General features: G+C 37.7%; 2 protein-coding genes and 1 long non-coding RNA gene across 3 annotated transcripts; 2 read left to right on the plus strand and 1 right to left on the minus strand.

Annotated features, from left to right (window-relative positions):
* Nucleotides 1–10462: 10462 nt before the first annotated feature.
* LOC147498720 (PRP38 family protein) lies at nt 10463–12934 on the plus strand. Its single transcript, XM_086560634.1, has 6 exons — nt 10463–10807; nt 10877–10998; nt 11069–11159; nt 11261–11390; nt 11461–11534; nt 12278–12934. The coding sequence occupies exons 1-6, from the start codon at nt 10518–10520 to the stop codon at nt 12738–12740; spliced, it is 1170 nt and encodes a 389-aa protein (XP_086416760.1). The 5' UTR covers nt 10463–10517; the 3' UTR covers nt 12741–12934.
* Nucleotides 12935–17087: 4153 nt separating this feature from the next.
* Nucleotides 17088–19541, minus strand: LOC147498721 (uncharacterized). The gene is made up of 4 exons (XM_086559065.1): nt 18406–19541; nt 18283–18334; nt 18130–18197; nt 17088–17746 (listed from the first exon to the last, which is right to left on the minus strand). Exons 1-4 carry the CDS (start codon nt 18544–18546, stop codon nt 17300–17302), a joined length of 708 nt encoding a protein of 235 aa, XP_086415191.1. The 5' UTR covers nt 18547–19541; the 3' UTR covers nt 17088–17299.
* Nucleotides 17349–18055, plus strand: LOC147498722 (uncharacterized). The gene is made up of 3 exons (XR_015194347.1): nt 17349–17488; nt 17597–17648; nt 17731–18055. It is a non-coding gene; the product is annotated as an uncharacterized LOC147498722 (long non-coding RNA).
* Nucleotides 19542–19970: the final 429 nt, after the last annotated feature.

The raw sequence follows: 19970 nt of genomic DNA on the forward strand, positions 1-19970 counted from the left end.
GAGAAAAGGTTATCACGTGTTCATAACGTGTTCCATATCTCGATGCTTCGCAAGTATGAGCGGATCCACTACATGTTGTCGATTTGGAATCGTTGGAGTTGGAAGAAGACATTACCTATCCGGAAGGGCGATTCAGATCCTAGATCACGAGAGAAGAAGAGATTGAGGTCAAAGGTCATTCCATTGGTAAAGGTCTTATGGAGAAATCCTGGCGTGGAGGAAGCAACATGGGAGAAAAAAGAAGCCGATATGAGGCAACAATATCGAAATTGTTCGAGGACTAAGGTATGATTTAATTTCGAGGGCGAAATTTTCTTTTAAGGAGGGTAGGATGTAAAGGCCTGAAATATTATTAAGGGTAATTTTGTAAATTTCATATCAACTCTAGGGTCGGTTATGTAAATTGGTTGTCGGGTTTATTTTTCAAACGTGCGTAACTTAAGAAAACTTAACTCCGACTCATAAGTCACGTTAGGTAAGCGACCATAGGCGAAAAAAAAAAAATTGACAAAATGTCGATTAGCGGCTTTTCCGCGTCGAAGCTGGCACGAGTTAACAGCTTACACGCTTGAGTGGGTTATTGTTATAGCCTGCGGTGAGATAGAATATAGGAGATTAAATTTAGCGGGATGGGCCGGAAAAATAATCTCGACGCGAAGTCAAATGACTTAGCGGTTAAGAGTGAATTAAGACTTTAAGTCTAATTGGGCATATTGGGCTTGGGCCTTAATAACCAAAAATCGACCCAACTAGAGAGAAAAAAACGAAAATCGCGAAATAGGCCCAAAAACCAAAAATCGCGAAAACAGTATCGCACCTTCTTCCCCAATTTTCGCACCTCTTAAAACCCTAATAGAGAGAAACTTAATTCTCCCCAATTTCAGTAATCCAAACCCATAATTCCTCACCCCAAACTTAGTAAAACTAAAATCCAAGCGTGAAGATTCAAAAAAATTATTGGATTGCTTCGTACCGCCGCTGCCGCCGCTGCCGGGTGAGTTAATCTGCTCCAAACAACTAGTTTGAATTCGAATTCAATAGCTTGAGTTGTATTTGATGAGAGATATTGAATGGGGGTTGTATAATTCGACAGTAGCTATTTGGAGAGGAATGGCTTGACGAAATCAGCCGAGAAGAAAGCAGAATGAAGCATTCTTACTAATTTGGTAAGAGATTGTGATATTCTCTAGTTCTATACTCTGTTTGATGAAGTTATTATGGTTGGAGTGTGGAAATTTGGATGGGATTGTGATGTATTGGAAAAAAAAATGATAATAATAATTGGAATTGGGTGTTGAATGTCGGCAGTAGCTGGTTTGGAGAGGAATGAGTTGAGCGACATCGGTGGAGCAGCAAGCTAGGAGCGATTTTTGGTTGCTGACTCGGTAAGAATTTTAAATATTCAATCTATTTTAGAGCATTGATGTTAGTTCACACTTGTTTACGAGCACGTTGAGTATCGAGTGAGTGAGAAAGAACACCCACTTAGTAGAATTGGATTAAATGCGAATTGAAGAGTGGAATTTGTTTGTAGTTAAAATTTGGAATTTGAATTGAGACGTGATAGGATTGACGTCGATATGAGGGCCTGCCATGGCCGAAATAGCCGTAGAGACCGTCAGAGTAACAGTGCCAGAAATGGCATGTAGCTCTGTTAACGGTAGTTAGATGGAAAGTTATCCGAAACCAAATTCTTAACGTCGAGAATTCTTCTCGACTTACACTAGATAAGAATTCCTCGTTGTTCGATCAATTCTAATAATCGACGTATTTGTATATGCTATTATAGGAATGAATTAGTGGATTGGGTTAAAAGCGGGATTGATTGATTAAGTGGGGAGGAGAAGCGGAGCTTGCTAAGGTAGGAACCTACATACCAATACATAGTCCGCTTATTTTCATGCATGATTTGAGTTGCTTAAAATGTTAAGAAATAGTTTATGTCAACCATGCATGTATATATGATATTCATGTTTTGCATTGTAGTTTTCCTCGATATGAATTAAGTATATGGATAGCTTTAGTGTGAAATGGTTTTCTGTAAAATCGGGGTAGCGAGGGGATTGTTTTCTTTGGTTAAAAGTGAAAAACTGGTTTTGGGGAAAGGTTAAGCGTCTCTTGTCTCGATGTATGGAGACAGAGATGGATTTTGTAATGCGGGTAAGGATTACCCGGTTGTTTGTAACTAGGTCGCGAAGTTAAGGATTGGTCCCCGATGGTCGTGTTATTTACGATGATTAGCCGTTTAGGAATCATCGGTTTGTTATTTACTATGGTAGCCCGTTTGGGAGTCATAGGTTGTTACGCTTTCGATTTCGGAAATCCGGGAACTCACACCTATATAATCAACAGTTTTAAAAGAAAAACTAGATATGTAACTAGAGTATTTGAAAATAATCGGTATCACAGTATATATATATAGATATTACTATGTTTATCACGAGGAGATTTAGAAAAGGAACTGTGAATTCTATAAAGAAGGAACTGCTTGTATCGCATTTCGGAGAGGCGGTTAAGCTCTAGGATTCAACTGTGGGTGTACACCTTCGAGGTGGTGGGCCACCTTTAAAGGGATGCATCAACTGGATGTAGTCCGGGAATTCCTTTTCTACTTTTCTAGATAACCATGCTTGTAGTGTCACTTGTATGGTGATTAGCTTGAGTGGGGTTACATGTTACCTCGATGAGGTTTTAGGCGCGAGAGTGAGAGTTTAGTCCACTCTCGGATGTGTCGGGATCCCGAAGCGTCTGCGATCGTCGAGCGGTTGACCACCGTAAGTTAGGTGACAGCCGTATGGGGATTAAGTGGTCACGAGGGCCCACACGAGCCCTAAAAGCTTTGGGGATTTTGTGTGTCTGAACACAACAACGGCATTCGACTCCCTGCCCGGTAAAATCGGGAAAACAACGGTGCATGGTTCACACCGGAAATCTTGAACCGAGATTGCTGTGTGGATCTGTACCGGGTCGTACCACCTCACCATTCTAATAGGATCACGTGACCACAATAGTTGTATGATGATTGTGAAAACTCTATTTTATATATCAATGAAGCATGTCAAGAGGATTTACGCTAGTTAGTGATGTATATATATACCTAGTCACAATATTTGAATACTATTATAGAAACCCGCATGTTTTAAATGTTTTCTATAAGTAAACTATTTATTGGCTATGTCGTTTCTCTGGGCATAGTTGTTTGCTCATCCTACTTAACATTTCGGAAGAGCGGTTCTTGGGAGGAGGGTTTCCACAACCCTAGTGATGGCGGGTATGGTGATTTGGGAGGATTTCCCCATGCTTGACGAGAGGCGAGTCAAGTTTATATTTTGAATTTGTATAGAGATGACCTAGGTTATTCTTTTGCTGTATATAATGAGCCTAGCTCTTTTCCTTTGGTTGTATAGAAAGAGACTAGTTTCTTTTGTTGTATATATATAGAGCTAGGTCATTTTGATGTAATAATCGTATTTGGCAACGGTTCTCCTTGTTTTGTAGTTATATCGTCATATCCCTGTAGTAGTTAGAGTTAAGTGTAGTATATATGGTTGTTGGATGTATGTATGGTTGGAGGAATGAATTATAAGATGTTCAGGGTTTATGACAGGTTTTTAGGGTTTACGAACGTCGATCAAACAAAGGAAACTCTGCCAAAATTTCGGTAGAATCGTGATAGGTGTCTGCCTCGAGATTCATTCCACGTCCTCGGGATGTGTGTTGGGTCTCGGGGCGTGACAAAAACCCAATTCTTTCAGTCCAAAAAGGCCTCTTCAGCTACAGTTGGCTTCAACAGACTTTTCGTCCCCTTCGGCTCCTCTGATTGGGTTAAGGCTTAGACCATTGGGAAGCTCTTTCCGAGCTGGTCGTTTTGACATAAGGTAGGCCCAATTCAAGTGTCGAGTCCAAAGATCTGACCTTCAAAGTTCTGGCGATTTTGAGTCTTTGTTTTACGCCCGCGTTGACTTTGACTTTTCAGCTTTGACCGGGCTTTAGAAAGGTTTTGTCTTCTTGAATCTTGGCCTTTAATCACAGAACTCCTTAGCAACCAACCATTGCTCCTTTATCTCATCAAAGTGGCATATTTACGCATAATTGACTTTGAAACACGAAAACGCATAAAAACACGTAATAAGTATTAACTCTTAATTATTACTCACATAATTGGTCTAAAAGTATGACTGTTACAGGGTTAAAACTACAGTTTTGGGCTCTTATCAGTAACCAGTAATACCAGTCCGACTCCCCTCCTTTTAGACTAGCCGGGAATATCATACACTGCAGCTCGTCATACCGAGACTCTTGCCATAGTGGCATCTGCTGTCGGAAATGAAAATGTGATCCGTTGGGTCTCCTTTACCGTCGTACCTCTCGAACCTAGGCTGGTTAAAACGCTTTGGGACCTCAGAAGCCCAGATACCGTCCGCTAGCAGATTGCGATTTAGCCCAGCCACCACTTGACTAGCGGCTCCCCCACGACCCTTCGTCTGCTGCCGGTTCACTTCCCTATCATTATTTATCATCTCTTTTTTAAATTTGTCAAGCCCGATCCACCACCGATTTTCAACTAGATTCGGCCCATCCTCTTCCTCTTCCGAACCCTCACTTGCCTCTCCACCTGCTTCTTCCTCTTCCCTTTCCTTCTCTCTTCTCAACTCCTCTCTTAACCTCCCGATCTCTTCTCTCATAAGTCGTGTCTCTTCTGTTTCCTGCTCCTCTCTTCTGTCTCCTTCTTCATCAATCACCGCCTCTGGCATTGGTTCCTGCACCGCCACCCTCTTCGGTCTACCTACCTGTTACTTGGGTGCCATTTCTAACTTGTTTTTATCTCTCCCCATAGACGGCGCCAAATGTATGAACCAAAACTCTCAACTTACAATAACTCACTCTCCTTTCTCACTCTCTCTCTCTTTCTCTTCTTGTCTTCCTTTTTCTTTCTTTCCCCTTCACTCTTCCGGCCCCCCTTTCTCTATCTATATCTTCTTCATCTTATACCCCTTCCCCTTTGGATCTCGATCATCCATCTGTCCTCTCATCTGATGACTACCTTTTCTGCCGACATATGCCATGTCCGCGGTCTAGGGTTCCGCGGCTAGGTTTCCATGCTCTCCGAGTTATTTTATTAAGCTGCATACCATTCTTCGTCCCGCTGACTTGGTCTCCTTCCTTTTACTGGGTTGCCCAATCCGGATCATCAATCTCTCTTTCCATCCATCGCTGCATCTTATAGCCATACCAGTGCCACGTCCGTGGTCTATGGTTTCGCGGACATGATCCCATACTCCCCAGCCTTCCCTGTTATACTACATCCCCCTTTTGTCTTTTACCCAGTCCACTATTCTATAACGGGCTACTACAGTACTCGTTTTGTTTCAATGGATCGGGGTAGGTTTTCCGGAGACAATTTCGAACCAGTGAAAAACTGTAGTTAAACCATAAAATTTTAAATGTATAATCAACCATATGAACACAATATGTATTCTCCAATTCCCCCGCATACAAAGTGAGCAAAAATAGAAACTTAAAATGAGCAGCAAAACAGAAAACTGATATCTTTATAACTTTGTCAGTAAACCCAAAAACATGCCGTAAGAGTAATAAGAGTAAGAAATTTCATGTTCAGTGAAGTGATGTATTCTCTACTCACCCGTAGTACGCTCTGACTATTAGCTAGCTATCATTAGATTTCCAGAAAAACTTTCTTTTCCTCTCTCAGTAAACCTCTCCCTTTTTTTTTCTGTGTTTCCAAACTCTCCATGCAAACTCCTTTTTGTTTTAAAACCCCGCGAAAAACAAGAAAGGAAAGTTTATCTTTTAACCTACGGGGTTTCTTATCCTTAACTAATGTTTATCCTATTTTTTGTAATATCTATTATCTTATCTATTATCTATTATTATTATTATTATTATTATTATTATAGTACTACGAAAAATAAAATAAATAAACGGGGTGTTATACTTGTGCACTATAGAGTGCGAGGCTTTGGATGTAGCGAGCTACGTGTTGACCAAGACACATACTGCCATCATATATTGCAAAGTGTGGCTGGATGAAATCATGTTGGGAGGGTTTGCTAAGTACCTCCGCTGTGAATGGGTTCGCTCGATAGGTTTTCAGCATTTTCTGGACGATCTAAGTGGCGTCCTTCACAGTACTCTGGTTAATTCGCTGGGACAGCTTGTTGATTTGCTGGTTCACCTCGTTTATGTCGTCCTTAGCGGTGACTCCGTTTGGGTTCTGGGCTGCCACCTAATTTTTTAGTGTGGCATTTTCTTGTCTTAAAAGGTTGATGTTGTCGTTCATGGCTCCCATCTGGGTGGCCATGCTCTTCATTTGGTCTTGGAGGTTTTCCATGCTTCGTGGGCTTGAGATTTGTTTTAAAGTTTTGTTTGAAGGTTTTTATGAACTCAAGAAATCGAGCCACAGACGGCGCCAATGTAAAGGTTATATTTCGTTTAACCTGACTAGTGTAGTCAATTTGGGGAAGAAAGGTCGATTGATTGAGTTTGACCGAGTTCGTTTGGATGAACTGCCTCCGTTTCAAGTTCTCTTTGATGGGGGCAGACTTGAATCAGGTCAGACGCAGTTCCTCATATATCCTCTTTATATAGGCAAAGCGCCCACGCCTCTTGTTTTCTTACGTCAGGTCAGATACAAGTCTTCAGGTCACTTGCGAGCTATGATGGCGAGTTAAGGACATTTATTACGAAGCGTGCCTGAAGCCTCAGTCTTGATGGCTGTATTAAAGACATACGTTACGAGCCGTTGTGGATGAAAGGATTAAGCGCTATGGAGGTCGGTTATGGGTGATCGAGAATGTTTACTTGACTCGAGTCGCTTCGAAGCGAGCTCGCAGGACGAGTAGATGAGATCGGTTGGTGGTGACATCGCCCTGGGCGCGAGTTGGATAGGTTGCTTACCTAAGTCGAGTCACTATGAAGCGAGCTTTGAAGACGAAAACATGAGGTTGGTTGGTAGTTATGTATATGCTGAACACGTGTTTGATATTCATTGGATTTTGAATATTACTCCCTCACATAAACCAATCTATTTTTTGAGCCTTCACAAAGTCTCCAATTATTTCAAAACACTATTGCTAATTACCAAAAAAAAAATACAAATCCCTTATTTAGTAGTTTCCAATATATAATCACGTAAAAAATTGTGAAAAAAATATTAGACCAAAAGAACTTGCGGGAGAAACCCGTAGTTTCCATTCATTTGACCCAGGATTGAGACAAAAAAGAATATTACTTATTAGAAAAGAATCAGTGGATTTACTTATCGAAACCATCTTTTGGCCGGGTGTACTGATCTATTCTTTTTGTTCGTCTTCTCGAAACACCAAAATTCTTTTGATTCTTAATTGGTTTTCCGACAATATTTTCATAAATTGTCACTTTTCCATTGATCATAATAGTACTAACTATCGATATCGATTGTGTTTTGGATGAGTCCATTCTCAACCTGGAAACTGGGTTAAATCCATTACTAAATTTTTCAATTGCTTGAATATATAAATGTTAGTTATGATCCATTTCATAAGAACTATAAACAAGAAAGAAGTTGGAATGTATCCCATCACTTCAATTTCTTAGCATCATCTACCAAAATAACAAGGTGGGATTTTATTTAGGTCTCCTCCATTCACAGTACTAGATAAATCCTTAAAGAGCCATTTCTTAAGTCACAAGCCACAACAACTCCTTGCCATTATCAGAATTCCAAGTTGGTCCTCTTTTTCCATTATTAGTGGCAGGTTTGCATCCTTCCTAAAAATATCTCCATTGCATGTTGTGTATTCCTTGCATATGAGTGTTCTAAAGAAGCAAAATTATCTCCATTGAAGCTGATTTTAACTCGAACCCTTTGTATCATGTGGCTAAGCAGCTAGGTTCATTTTCATTACCCGTTTCACTCAATTATGTGTCATATATTAATCTAAGAATATTACCAAATGAAGGGAGTAGTACCTTTGGCTTAATGAATTGAACCTTGAATTATATTGGAATCCTGCAATGGACATTGATAGTGATTATTGATGGTTTGTCCTCACCTAGGACTTTTATTGTGTTTTAGTGGATATTAGTATTGCAAGTTGAATTACAATATCTAATGTTTTGTAAAGAAACTCTTGCCTTTTCCTTTAATTTGTGGCTTTCAATTGTTAGTAACATTTACAGTGTCCGCCCTGCACAACTAATCGAATCACAACTATTACACTGCGACCAGATTTTGAACCACATAATACAAGATCACAATGCTAATGTATGTAAACTTTGTCCTTTTAGTATTTTTTTTAAACACTTTTAAATAATGCAAGCGAGACCACGATGCTTATGTATGTACACATGGAAATTCTTTTAAATTTAGGGTTTATATAATTCCATGTCAATTTCCACTAGATCTGGTTTTTTGTGTGTGTGGTTTCGCCTTCTTCTTAATGTGCATGTTAAGATATACATATTTATCAACTTAATAAAATTTAATGAAAGTTTATGTAAATCAAGACAACGGATTTCAGGCTTAGTGATTATATTCAATCCTTTAATCAATCTCTTCATTCCTCCCAACTATATTAAGAGAGGGAGTGCATAAACCATCTAATGATACTTTAATAGTAGCAGTGACATTAATTTTCTTTTTCCAACTTTGATTTTATTTTTCGAGCTTATAGGAAAAATGAAGATTACAATGTTCACTCTTTAGATTCAAAACTTTTGGTTTAGCGGTGACAAATAATTAGGTTAGCAATAACTCATCACTCATCCCATGACTCACTCACCCCACCCCTCAAGTGATATATAGTAAGCGAAAGATGTTTAGAATATTCTAGACAAAATAGTAACTACCTTTTTGAAAGAATTTTTTTGTTAATATATCAAGCTAGAGAAAGATGGACTTAGGATGTTTCAAAGAAAGAAGACCATCAAAGAGACATTGTAATCACGCATGAAATGGGATTCTTCATTTGTGCTGGTTAAACACATGGATCAATAGCTCCTTGATGAGAGGATTGGTAGTTCAAAAGTAAATATTTTTATTGTTTATTAGTCTTATAGTAGTTAGTTGATGTTGTATACCTCGAAAAAACAAAATTGTGTCAAGCTTGATTGATTGAATATATCACTATTGTTGAGTATACACTTGTGTCAATCTTGATTGATTGAATATGAAAATGACCATGTTTTTGTAATTATATTTTACTTTTTAGGAACTAAATTTGATAGAGGATAAATGGTATATAAAGACTTGGAACATGCACCTACATGGGAAGATAAAATGGTGACTAAATATTGGTCATTGATATTCCATGAACATGGCAAATACAATATATAGTCAAATGAAGTTTTTTTTTTTCCCTATGTATCAATCACATATCAATCACAGATTCATTATCGTTTAATCTCTTTGTTGTTGTTGCAGTACAAGATTGTGTATTCAATAATTTGAGATATTTAGAGTACAAAAGATCTTAACATAATGAATTCATTTTATTAAAGTTTCATCAATTCTACAAGAAGAATTTATTTTGGGCTCCTCAATGGTATGCTACATATGTTGATACCTTACCAAGTGACGAAATAGATATGAACCCTGCAACATTTGCATTACAAAGTCGGGTTGTCTTGACTAATCTTGAGTAAATGCATTGAACTAATCTAAAAAAATATTTAACGAGAAATCGAAATTAGATACAAATGTATTGAGCTAACCTTAAAGAATAATTAATGTGAAATCAAATACTATATGGAACTACATTAAACTAATCTTAAAGAATAAATAATGGGATTTCAGAAATTGGATGCAAATGAATTGAACTAATCTCAAAAAATAATTAATGGGAAATCAGAAACTGGATGGAACTGCATCGAACTAATCTCAATGAATAATTAACAGACAAAAAAAAAAAAAGGGTGGCTGCATTGAACTAATCTCAAAGAATAAGTAACGAAAAACTAGAAACTGGATGCAAATGCATTAAACTAATCTAAAAAATAATTAACGGAAAATTGGAAACTTGATACAACTGCATTGAACTAGCCTCAAATAATTAATAGTTAACTCGAAATTGGAAACTGATGTAAATCTTTTGTACTAACCTCAAAGAATAATTAAAGAGAAATTGAAAACTTGATGCAAATATATTGAACTAATCTCAAAGAATAATGAACAAAAAATAGAAAACTGGATGCAACTGCATTGATCTAACCTCAAAAATAATTAAGTAGAAATCGAAAATTGGATGCAGATATGCATTGAACAAACGTCAAAACAAAGTTGTATTATATATATTGGGAATGTCTCGACAAATATAGTTTTGCACTTAAAATGATGTTTATTTTTTGGTATGATTGGAAATATCTTGTTATTCAAGTAGTTGCAAGAAATTTAACAAATTTCTAGTGCACAAGGCCCAAGCCCAAGTACTGAAATACCGTCATATATATAAATAGCTGGCGATATTTTGCTCTTGTTCATCAATTTTTAGGGTTAGGGTAAATAAAAAAAAAAAAGAATGGCGAATCGAACAGACCCGACAGCAAAAAACATACACGGAACAAACCCACAAAATCTAGTAGAGAAGATATTGAGATCTAAGATATATCAAAACACGTATTGGAAAGAACAATGTTTTGGATTAACAGCTGAAACATTAGTTGATAAAGCAATGGAATTAGATCACGTGGGTGGTACTTTTGGTGGGAATAGAAGGCCGACTCCTTTTATGTGTCTTGTTATGAAAATGCTTCAGATTCAGCCTGAGAAAGATATTGTCGTTGAATTCATAAAAAATGAAGATTACAAGTAAGCCCTTGTTTTGTTTTATTGATAGATAAGTTGGGATCTTTTTTATGATTTGTTGTGTTTGTGCAGATATGTTCGTGTACTTGGCGCCTTCTATCTGCGTTTAACTGGGACAGATACTGATGTCTACCAATATCTTGAGCCACTTTACAATGACTATCGAAAACTCAGGCAAAAGTTAGCTGATGGACGTAAGCATTTTCTTATTATTTATTATTAATTGTCAGATAGCTAAATGTTTAACTTATATATCTCGTCTAGGTTTTGCTTTGACACATGTGGATGAGGTCATTGATGAACTTCTCACCAAGGACTATTCCTGTGACATTGCCATGCCTCGTATCAAGAAAAGGTACCTTTTATTTCTTAGTATAAGTTTGCTGCAAGAACTGGAATTTAAATATTACATGTATCTGAGTTTAACGACTTTACTAATGTATTCTATACGAACAGATGGACCCTTGAGTCAATTGGGACGTTGGAACCAAGAAGAAGTGCTTTGGAGGATGATTTTGAGGAGGAAGAAGATAAAGAAGATGATGACCAAATTATGATTGATTCGGAACCTGATGCCCGCGAAAAGGTTGGGATGCATTATTTTATTCAATCAAGTTGTCTGCTTTCGTTTTCATCTGTTTTTCTTTTTGTAACAGGATCACTATCGTGGTCGAAGTCCTGCAAGAGATCGAGATAGGGATAGAAAACGGGATAGTCACAGGCAATACAGGTATAACCTATTGGAATAAATATTTTTCTTCTTTGTCAATTTGATCAAGTGAAACCTGAGTTACCTCTCTACCAGTGTTCTTTGTCATCTTTAGGTTCTAGTAAATTTGTATTAGTTGGTCTTGTGGACGAGTCCCAGGTACAGCCATCAATGATAAATTCTTAACAAAAGCATGTCAGGCTCTAGGTTTACCTTGCCGACCTAGCCAGTGCCTGCACAAATTAAATGTTGGCGAGATGCTACAGTTTAATTTTCCCTTCATGCAAATCAGACCTTTTAATCATGGAATTTGCACATAGTCAACAAAGTTTATTAGGTAGTATTTGTTTTCTTATGCAAGAATTACGAATTTAGTGGCAATTTACTATTAACATCTAAATCACTGGAAGCTGGTACGCAACAACTCTCATTTGCAAGAGTTGGCTCTATTTCAAGAGTTCCGTTACTACCATGGTATTTCAAAGCCACGAGTAGAGTGAATGCTTCCTAAAGGAATAAATGATGACCCTACCAGGTTTCTCTGCACTGGCAGTGTGCAGAGAGAAGTATTATGGGCCACACAGCTATGCTATGGTGTGTTTGTAGTAATTTAAGTTCTTTTACTGTCAATTGGTTTGAAGATGGTTAGACGATATATGCTCTTCCTCCTTGTCTTTGATGAATGAAGTAATGAACACACATGAGCAACTTCTAATTTCTTAAAAAGTTGGCGAAGTGCTTATAGTTTGTTTCTCTCCTGTCAGGGAACGCGACTATGACCGAGATCGTGACCATGACCATGACCGAGATCGTGGTAGAGGACGTGACAGAGATAGAGGTAGAGAGCGAGAAAGAGACAGGGACAGATACCGCCTCCGAGATGACAGAGACCATGGCCGTGAGAGGGGCCGTGAAAGAGAGAGGGATGATAGGGAATCGGACAGGAGAGACAGGGATAGGTGTAGAAGGAGAAGCTACTCAAGGAGCCGTAGCAGGAGTAGGAGTAGAGACCGCAAGGAACGGGGTGGAGACCGAGATCACCGCAAAAGGCATGGCCGCAGCAGTGCCAGCCCACGGAAACATGAGGATGAAAATGGCAATGTGCGAGAGGAATCTAAAAAGAAGAAACAGAAGAAACCAAAGGAAGATGGAACTGACCATCCGGATCCTGAGATTGCTGAAGCAAACAGGATCAGAGCTTCACTTGGAATGAAACCATTGAAGTAGTGATGTGGTTATTTTGGTTGCCTCCAGTGACCGCTACTTGTAAAATTGAGGTCATGTAGTTATGTGATTCTACTTGCAATACCTGCAGAAAGAGTTGTTGATCATTTTGCATGTACACTAGTGGATACTTCATGTATAATCTCTAAATTCGTACTTATTGGGTATTATATTTTAGGGTGATTTGAGTTCCTCTACTTTTGATATTTTGTGGTAGTCAAATAGCTTAGAGCGGGATGACTTTCTCCGTCAATGAAAATATAGTGTTATTACGAAGATTTAATTATCCATAAGCTAGGTTAGAAGCTCAAGTTTCTAGTAGGATATTTTACCATAATTTTGAACTGTTTTAAAGGTTAAACTAAACAGCAGCTTCAAAGTATGGTTTGTGAGAATATATAGGAATTCCAATTGGTAATTTCGTACCATACACGATCAATGATTCTTTAGTTCTTTAGGTAGATATTTGAGATACCGTACATGATCATTGGTTCGTACTTGAACTGGATCAATGATGACTTACTTGCACAAGTCCAGAAGACCTATTTTGTAGACTTGTTAATCGGAGTAAAGTACGATGATTTACTTGGGTGCAGAGGTATTCCATAGCGAGACATTATCTCTGGTTGCACTTGTTTTAGTCGATTTGAGGAGTGAACAATACAATTTGCAAAAGTGACATTACAGGGACATCAATTCATGATTTAAAGATGCTCTTCACGACACATTTCTTTGAAAAACAGATTTCTGAACCTCATGTAAAATTACCATTTCTTTTTTCAGGCTACGTGTGGGTTTGCAAGTTACTTCTTCAACTCGAAGTCACTTCTTCACTGTAGATGTTAACTTAAATGCTGCAGCTCCGCAGTCTGGGAATGTTTTTTCATGAAGATGTGCCTTCTGTCCCTTTGTTGTGTTTAGAGTCCTACACAAATCCTCTATCTCTCAAGCTTTTAGGACTTAAAAATCATTTTGTGGATAGAAATAACAGAATAAGGATTCAAAGAAGGTACCCTCACTGAAAACCAATATGAGATGCCAAAGTGTACTTTCATTTGCTTCAGTGAGGCTAGCCTCTCCCAATCGTAGATATTGGTCACACCAAGACTGAAGAATCATGATGCAATGCATGGCATGGATGGTACAAAGGAATTAGGAATTAAACAGAAGTTGCAACACTCAAGTTGGCATGCTCTTTGCATTTGTGAAGTATTATGATTCTAAATAAGGATGATCTCTTGGAAATGTAAAACCCCTCAAGTTTTGAGGTAGCATCTAGTTCATATACTGAACCAAAGTTCAATTACGAGACGTATAGATAAACTTGAAACATTTGCTAATAGGAAAAGCTAAATCTAGTCAATGCTAGCAAATTACATTCTACCTTCAATAAAGATTTACAGAAACCTCAAATCCATTTATCTGCAATGGTGACTTATTCATTCGAGTATGATCCATTGAACATACTACCTTGGGTGATAGCTCTCACTTCTGATTCCCATTCTCATCGTTAAGAGGCCGACATTTCTCTCCCATTAGGATTTTCTTCTTACACAGCTCTTTGTCATCTACCTCTTCTTCCTTCGTTTTCATCTCTGTGTTCATTTTTTTACCTAACGAATATGGCTTCCATGCCTTGGGTCTAACAAATAATATTCTAGTTCGAGAAGACTTGCCATTTCTACCTGAAGAACTTGGAACACTTTTACTACTGCCATTACTACTACGAGAGGAACCATATTTATCTTTAATGAACTTCAAAGTTTTGGTCTTTGCCAGAAAACTCTTAATAGATGATTCAGGTTCGAAAGGCCTGTTGCAAGTTGGGCAAAGTTTTTGTTGAACGCTCTTTTCGCTGCATACAATTGGCTTCACATCTTCCTCTTCAATTATCGAATTCTCTTTCAATGAAGGGTGTTCAGAAAATGTAGAGATTGACAGCTGATCCGCGCTATTAAAACTATTACCTATGCTAGGAGTTCTAAAAGACTCTGAAGACTCAGATTCAGTCTTGTACAAGACCATGCTACCAATTATTTCGGAGCGAAGACTACCATATTCTTCCCCAGTCCTATCCATCATCAGGCTACTAATATTACTACTTCTACGAAGAAGACTATCTTGTCGATCACAACTATAAGTATTCTCTACCATTCTAGCACCTAAAGCATCAGACTCTTCCTCTGATTTCTTTGTAGAAAAAGTATTTGATATCAGCGACGTAACTTTCTTATTCCATTTCCTCACATTGCTCCGTTTGCTACCATCAGTAGCCTTCTTCTGATGTTCTTTCTTCCGAACAGATTTGGCAGTCTTAACAAGTAGCTTTCGGGTCTTGATTCTTACCTTTGTTAGAGGTTCATGGAGAGATTTTGATTTCAAGAAGTTGAAGTTAAGAAAATGGGACTTGCTTGAATCACTTTTGAGAATAAGTGCCTTGCAATTGTTCTTCTGTGCCGGCGTTCCAAACAGTGATGCTATTGTTGCCTTAGTACCAGAGAGAGTGTTTGTGTTCGAACTGTCTTTCTTCAGTAGTTGTGAAAGTGTGTAGGAGTTGCTCTTTTTCGTCCTCACTGATGTCATTTTTGCACTGATACAAATTTTTTGTTCTTCATGTACAAGGATAGAAAGATGTGTAGTTATTTTGTTGCTGGCCTTGAGGTAGTTATTGTTTCATCCAACCAAACTTCCAAAAACAACCTTCTTCATCTGTTGAAATTCTGTATTGGGGCGTTGTAACAGATTAATACTCATGGGCATGATAGACATTTGATGTTTTGGAGATTCAGAAATTGTAGGAAAGTGAGGCACGTTCCTAATAGAGGTTGAGAAGGAGTAGTAGGAGACAAGTTTCCCCACTATCTAAAGCAGTTAAAACAAGAAAGATACTTCCTATTTTTTCTCTCTTATCTCTTCAACAATTTTGATATGCTAGATTCTTTTGAAGATAACCTCTGTTTCATTTATATTTTCTGTCTCACGTGAGGTTGTTTCTTTTCAAACTTTAGTAGAAGGTCTGGATATCTCTGCAGAATGATTTTGTAATTTACAAGCTAAGTTGTATACTTGTATTACTGCATTTAGCTGCAATGTCAGCAAACATTTTTTTTATAATATCGCCCCCGTAGAAGGGTGAGTTAAGCCGCGGTAGAGAACCAAATGAGATCACTGTCAATATAACAAAATTTCCCTTGCATTCTACATTTGGGCTTGTAGTAAAGCTGTTTTTCATCAAATCCTTAACCGTTTTGTGTTAGTGGCTTAGTGCAATCCTAGAATTGGTGGAACCTAACCGAAATTAGTGGCTTTTCATCATATACCAACAAAAACCACTCAAGATTTTTAGTAAGTATATGATGCAATCCCAAATGTAGCGTAATGGTGGAACCTAACCAAAATTTAACTCCCAGAACTTTGCCAAAACATATCACGTTAATTACTTTTCAATCATTTGACTGCTTATGAATTTTATATGTAGGTGCCTGCCCTCTTTGAAGTAAATACAGATATATGTCTTTCAGTAAATTTGTCATTTGGACGCATCTTAACTATGAAACAGGACAAACATGCTCTTGTCTTTGAGGGAATAAGGGCATGTGACCTGTAACAAACATTTTGAAGTTTGAAATAAAAGTGAAGAATTGGTTGAAAATATCCTTAGTCAATGGGCTGCTTCACCTTTTCTTTTTACTCTATTCAAGAAAGTGAGCTGTAGACCTAAGTGCTCAGATTTCTCATTAAAACTGTGCTCTTTACTCTTGATTTTCAGAGGCTCTTAGCAAGTAACAGAAAATTATTTGATTTAAAAGGAACTATGTTTGGTCTTGTTTAGTCACCATAATAGTCAGTTAACAACTTATTCAAAAGTAAGAGAGAAAATCCCTAAATGACAGAGAGCACTTGTAATTGCAGTTAAAGCGTCCATGTGAAATGATTCTGCTACTATAACATTTATTGCATTCTGTATGTGTTAAACTGGAGCTTTTCATCAAACTATAGTCTGTATACTGCTTCAGACATCTTTTTTTATGAAGTGATAGCAAGCCATATGAGTATATGACCACATGGGGCGCAAGCTGCCTGTAATGGAGCTTCCATACATATAGCACATGGGGAAGGTTTGCTCTGTGTGACATCCTAAAGTGTACTTGTAGGACAGTAAAAGGCCTAAGAGCAATTTATGCAAAAATGAATAAAAGAATACATCTATTAATGAACAGGCATCAGTTGGGAAATGGGAACTCAGTCTTCTTACAATGAAGAAAGCTGGTTTAACTTCACAAGGGGAAAAAATGACAAAGAACAACATCAAAAATATTTTGACTGAACAGAGTAAAATTTACTGAAAGGAAAGAAAAAACTGTACTCCACGGTCCACGTGACATTCTGTTGTGCACATATTGTCACCGTTTTAAAATCATTACATGTGAATTAGAACATAAAGTTCAGAGATGAAAATATATATAGTGTAGTTCTAAGAGATTGTGAAGTTATTGATATTGTCTTAACTCCACCTATTACACCATAAATAAACCAAATAAAAGATCTACTACGATAAAGAGCTAGGCACTAAGAGAAACAAATTTTCGTTGGCCAAGAGTCCTTCCTGATCCAACTTCAAAAATTGGGGATTCACACTTCCCTCTTCTGTGATCAAAACTCTCAAAATTCCTTGCTCGCAAGTATTGCAAACCCCCAGGTTTTCTGCAAACTTCAGGTCTCTTATGGGAATAATGGTCTTGGAATACATGGTCAGAAGGATCAAACACTGGATATTCAGTATTAGATGCTTTGTTTACTTTCAAGCATTTCTCTATAATCCTAACTTCCTCTCTGAATTTTTCTCTAACTTCTTTCAGTTGCTGGAAGATTTTATTCGACGTCACCCGCTTTGCTGCTGGAGAGCTACAGGTCTTGTATGAGATTCTGTTACATTCCTGACATAATCTGTTACATCTCACTGAATCAAAGGCTTTCCTTTTTGCTTTATCAGATAGGCATGCATAGGCCTGCAATCAAATTCTTTTTGTTGAAATGTGAACCATGAATGCAGTCCTACTGATAACAAGATACCATCCACAGGGGCGGATCCAGGGGGGCAGGGTGTGTAAAAAGTGAAAATTTCTTGAACTGATGTACGTGTCAGATTGTCAAAGGCTGTTTTTCCAACAAAAATGTATTGAAAAATTCTTGAACTAATGTGTCATACTTATGTCATGATTGCTAAGATTGTTATGTAACTTGTGCAATGAGTGTGTGTAAAAGTGAATAAGACATTTGTTCTACAATGGCTTTTTCTATTTGATGACCTTCATGTGGTGCCTAGTGATGCTTTAAAGAGAAAAAAAATAACAAGAAGAACATCAACATAAAAATAGGCGAAGAATCTCACCTCTGAGACAAGCTTGAATGCAATTTCAGCCTTGGGGTGCCTATTCTTATCTGGATGAAGTTGCAAAGCTGCAAAGAAAACAGAAGTCATCAGACTGAAATTAAATGACACACACACACACTATACATCATAATTGCATGAAATGAGACATACCAAGTTTACGATATTGCTTCCGAATTACATCACTACGCGCGTTGTCATCAACCTATCCAATTCACTAACAACATGAACACATCTAAAAATCATATGAACTAGTAAACGACATAAAAGACTTACTCGAAGAAGAAGATACCAATCCATAAATGGCGTCTTAATAGTGCTATGTACGCGACAATGGTGAGCATTAGACGATATGGAACAGATTTCTGCCACTAGCTGTGACTTGTAAAGGTCTGACTCCTCTCCAACTCTCACCATTTTATTTTTTGAAGTAGACTAGAAAGAGAAATGAAAAATGAGGAAAGGGATGTTTTCTTATGGTTATGTTTATTAGAAGTTTAAAAATATTCAAAACTCTTTCCAAAATTAAGATGAGAGACTAATAAGGTGGAGCTGTTATGGTTCTAGGAAAGAAAAAGTGCTTATTTTCCGGGAGAGATTTTGAAAGTTGATTTGGTGAAAAGAAAAAGTTTGAATAAGTGAATGATTACCCTTGGATTTGACACTTGTCAATCTATGAGATGAGGATGTTGCAGTGATTGTTTTCTGCTATCAGCATGTATAAAGCATTGAATACCACTAGGCTTTATACGTGAAGCTTAGCGGCCAGTTTAATTTGTTGTAGAACAAGAATGCCGTGAGTCACATCAATGTGGTTTGGTTGTTTGGAATCGGAAGGGTTGAAGCAATTTTTGCTCCATGATCCAATCATTGGCTAATCTGAACTACTTTGAGCATCTTTATTGAGTCCTTATTAGTTTCACTTTATTGTCAACATGTCCGTTCAACATATGCTGATAACTAGAAATGTGGATCTGTTTCTTTACGAAACCATTCTTCTTTGTCCATGGCCGAGGGCAGCCATCCAAACGCAGGAATTCCAACAGAAAATACGTTCCAAAAATGTCAAAGGCCTTTTGTCATATCAAACTTAAATTTAACAGTCACTAAAACATCTGGGTATCATTTTTGGTGAATCAGAATTTAATACGATTGGAAGCTAACCTAACTTAACCCGCACAAAGTGAGATCGCGCCTTGATAATACCTTACAAGATGCTAGAATTCGGTTACCTTCAGCATCTGGGAATTTTTACTGCTTCATCAAACCTTATTACCTATGAAGCCTTACAGAGTTAAGAAGTGCACGTTTGAATGTCGTCAATAAAATGCTAGAAAATGTTGGCAATACACTTGCAGCAGATTCCAAATATCACACACTGTCCATCGCACAAACATTCTCACTGATCAGCAGGCCAGACGCTCCCTAATGCAAGACCTATGGAAGGGAACAACCATCACCACCCTAGCTAGCTAGTAATTAACAAAACGGGAAGCTCAAAATAGCATAATCTAGTATCAAGGAAAGCTTAACTAGTTAATAACTTCATACATGACATTTATCAAACCAGAAGAGCCATGGAAGGAGCACACCAACTGTCTAAAGGGCAGCTCAGATTCATACAACATATAGATAACTACAAGCTCTCAAGCATTTAAATATCCTACTGGTCTCTTCCCCTACCTAGCACCTTTTGGTGGGATGGGGTATTCCATTCTGGCAACATACTAGGCACGCTGATTAGAGACACGGAGCGCAAATAAACTGACTACTGCAAATTAGTTGGCATGTTTTCCTGGATCAATAATTTTTAACAACAAAAATGTTTAGCCGAGCCTAGA

This window comes from Coptis chinensis, chromosome 5, assembly GCF_015680905.1.
Source record: "Coptis chinensis isolate HL-2020 chromosome 5, ASM1568090v1, whole genome shotgun sequence".
Lineage (NCBI taxonomy): Eukaryota > Viridiplantae > Streptophyta > Magnoliopsida > Ranunculales > Ranunculaceae > Coptis > Coptis chinensis.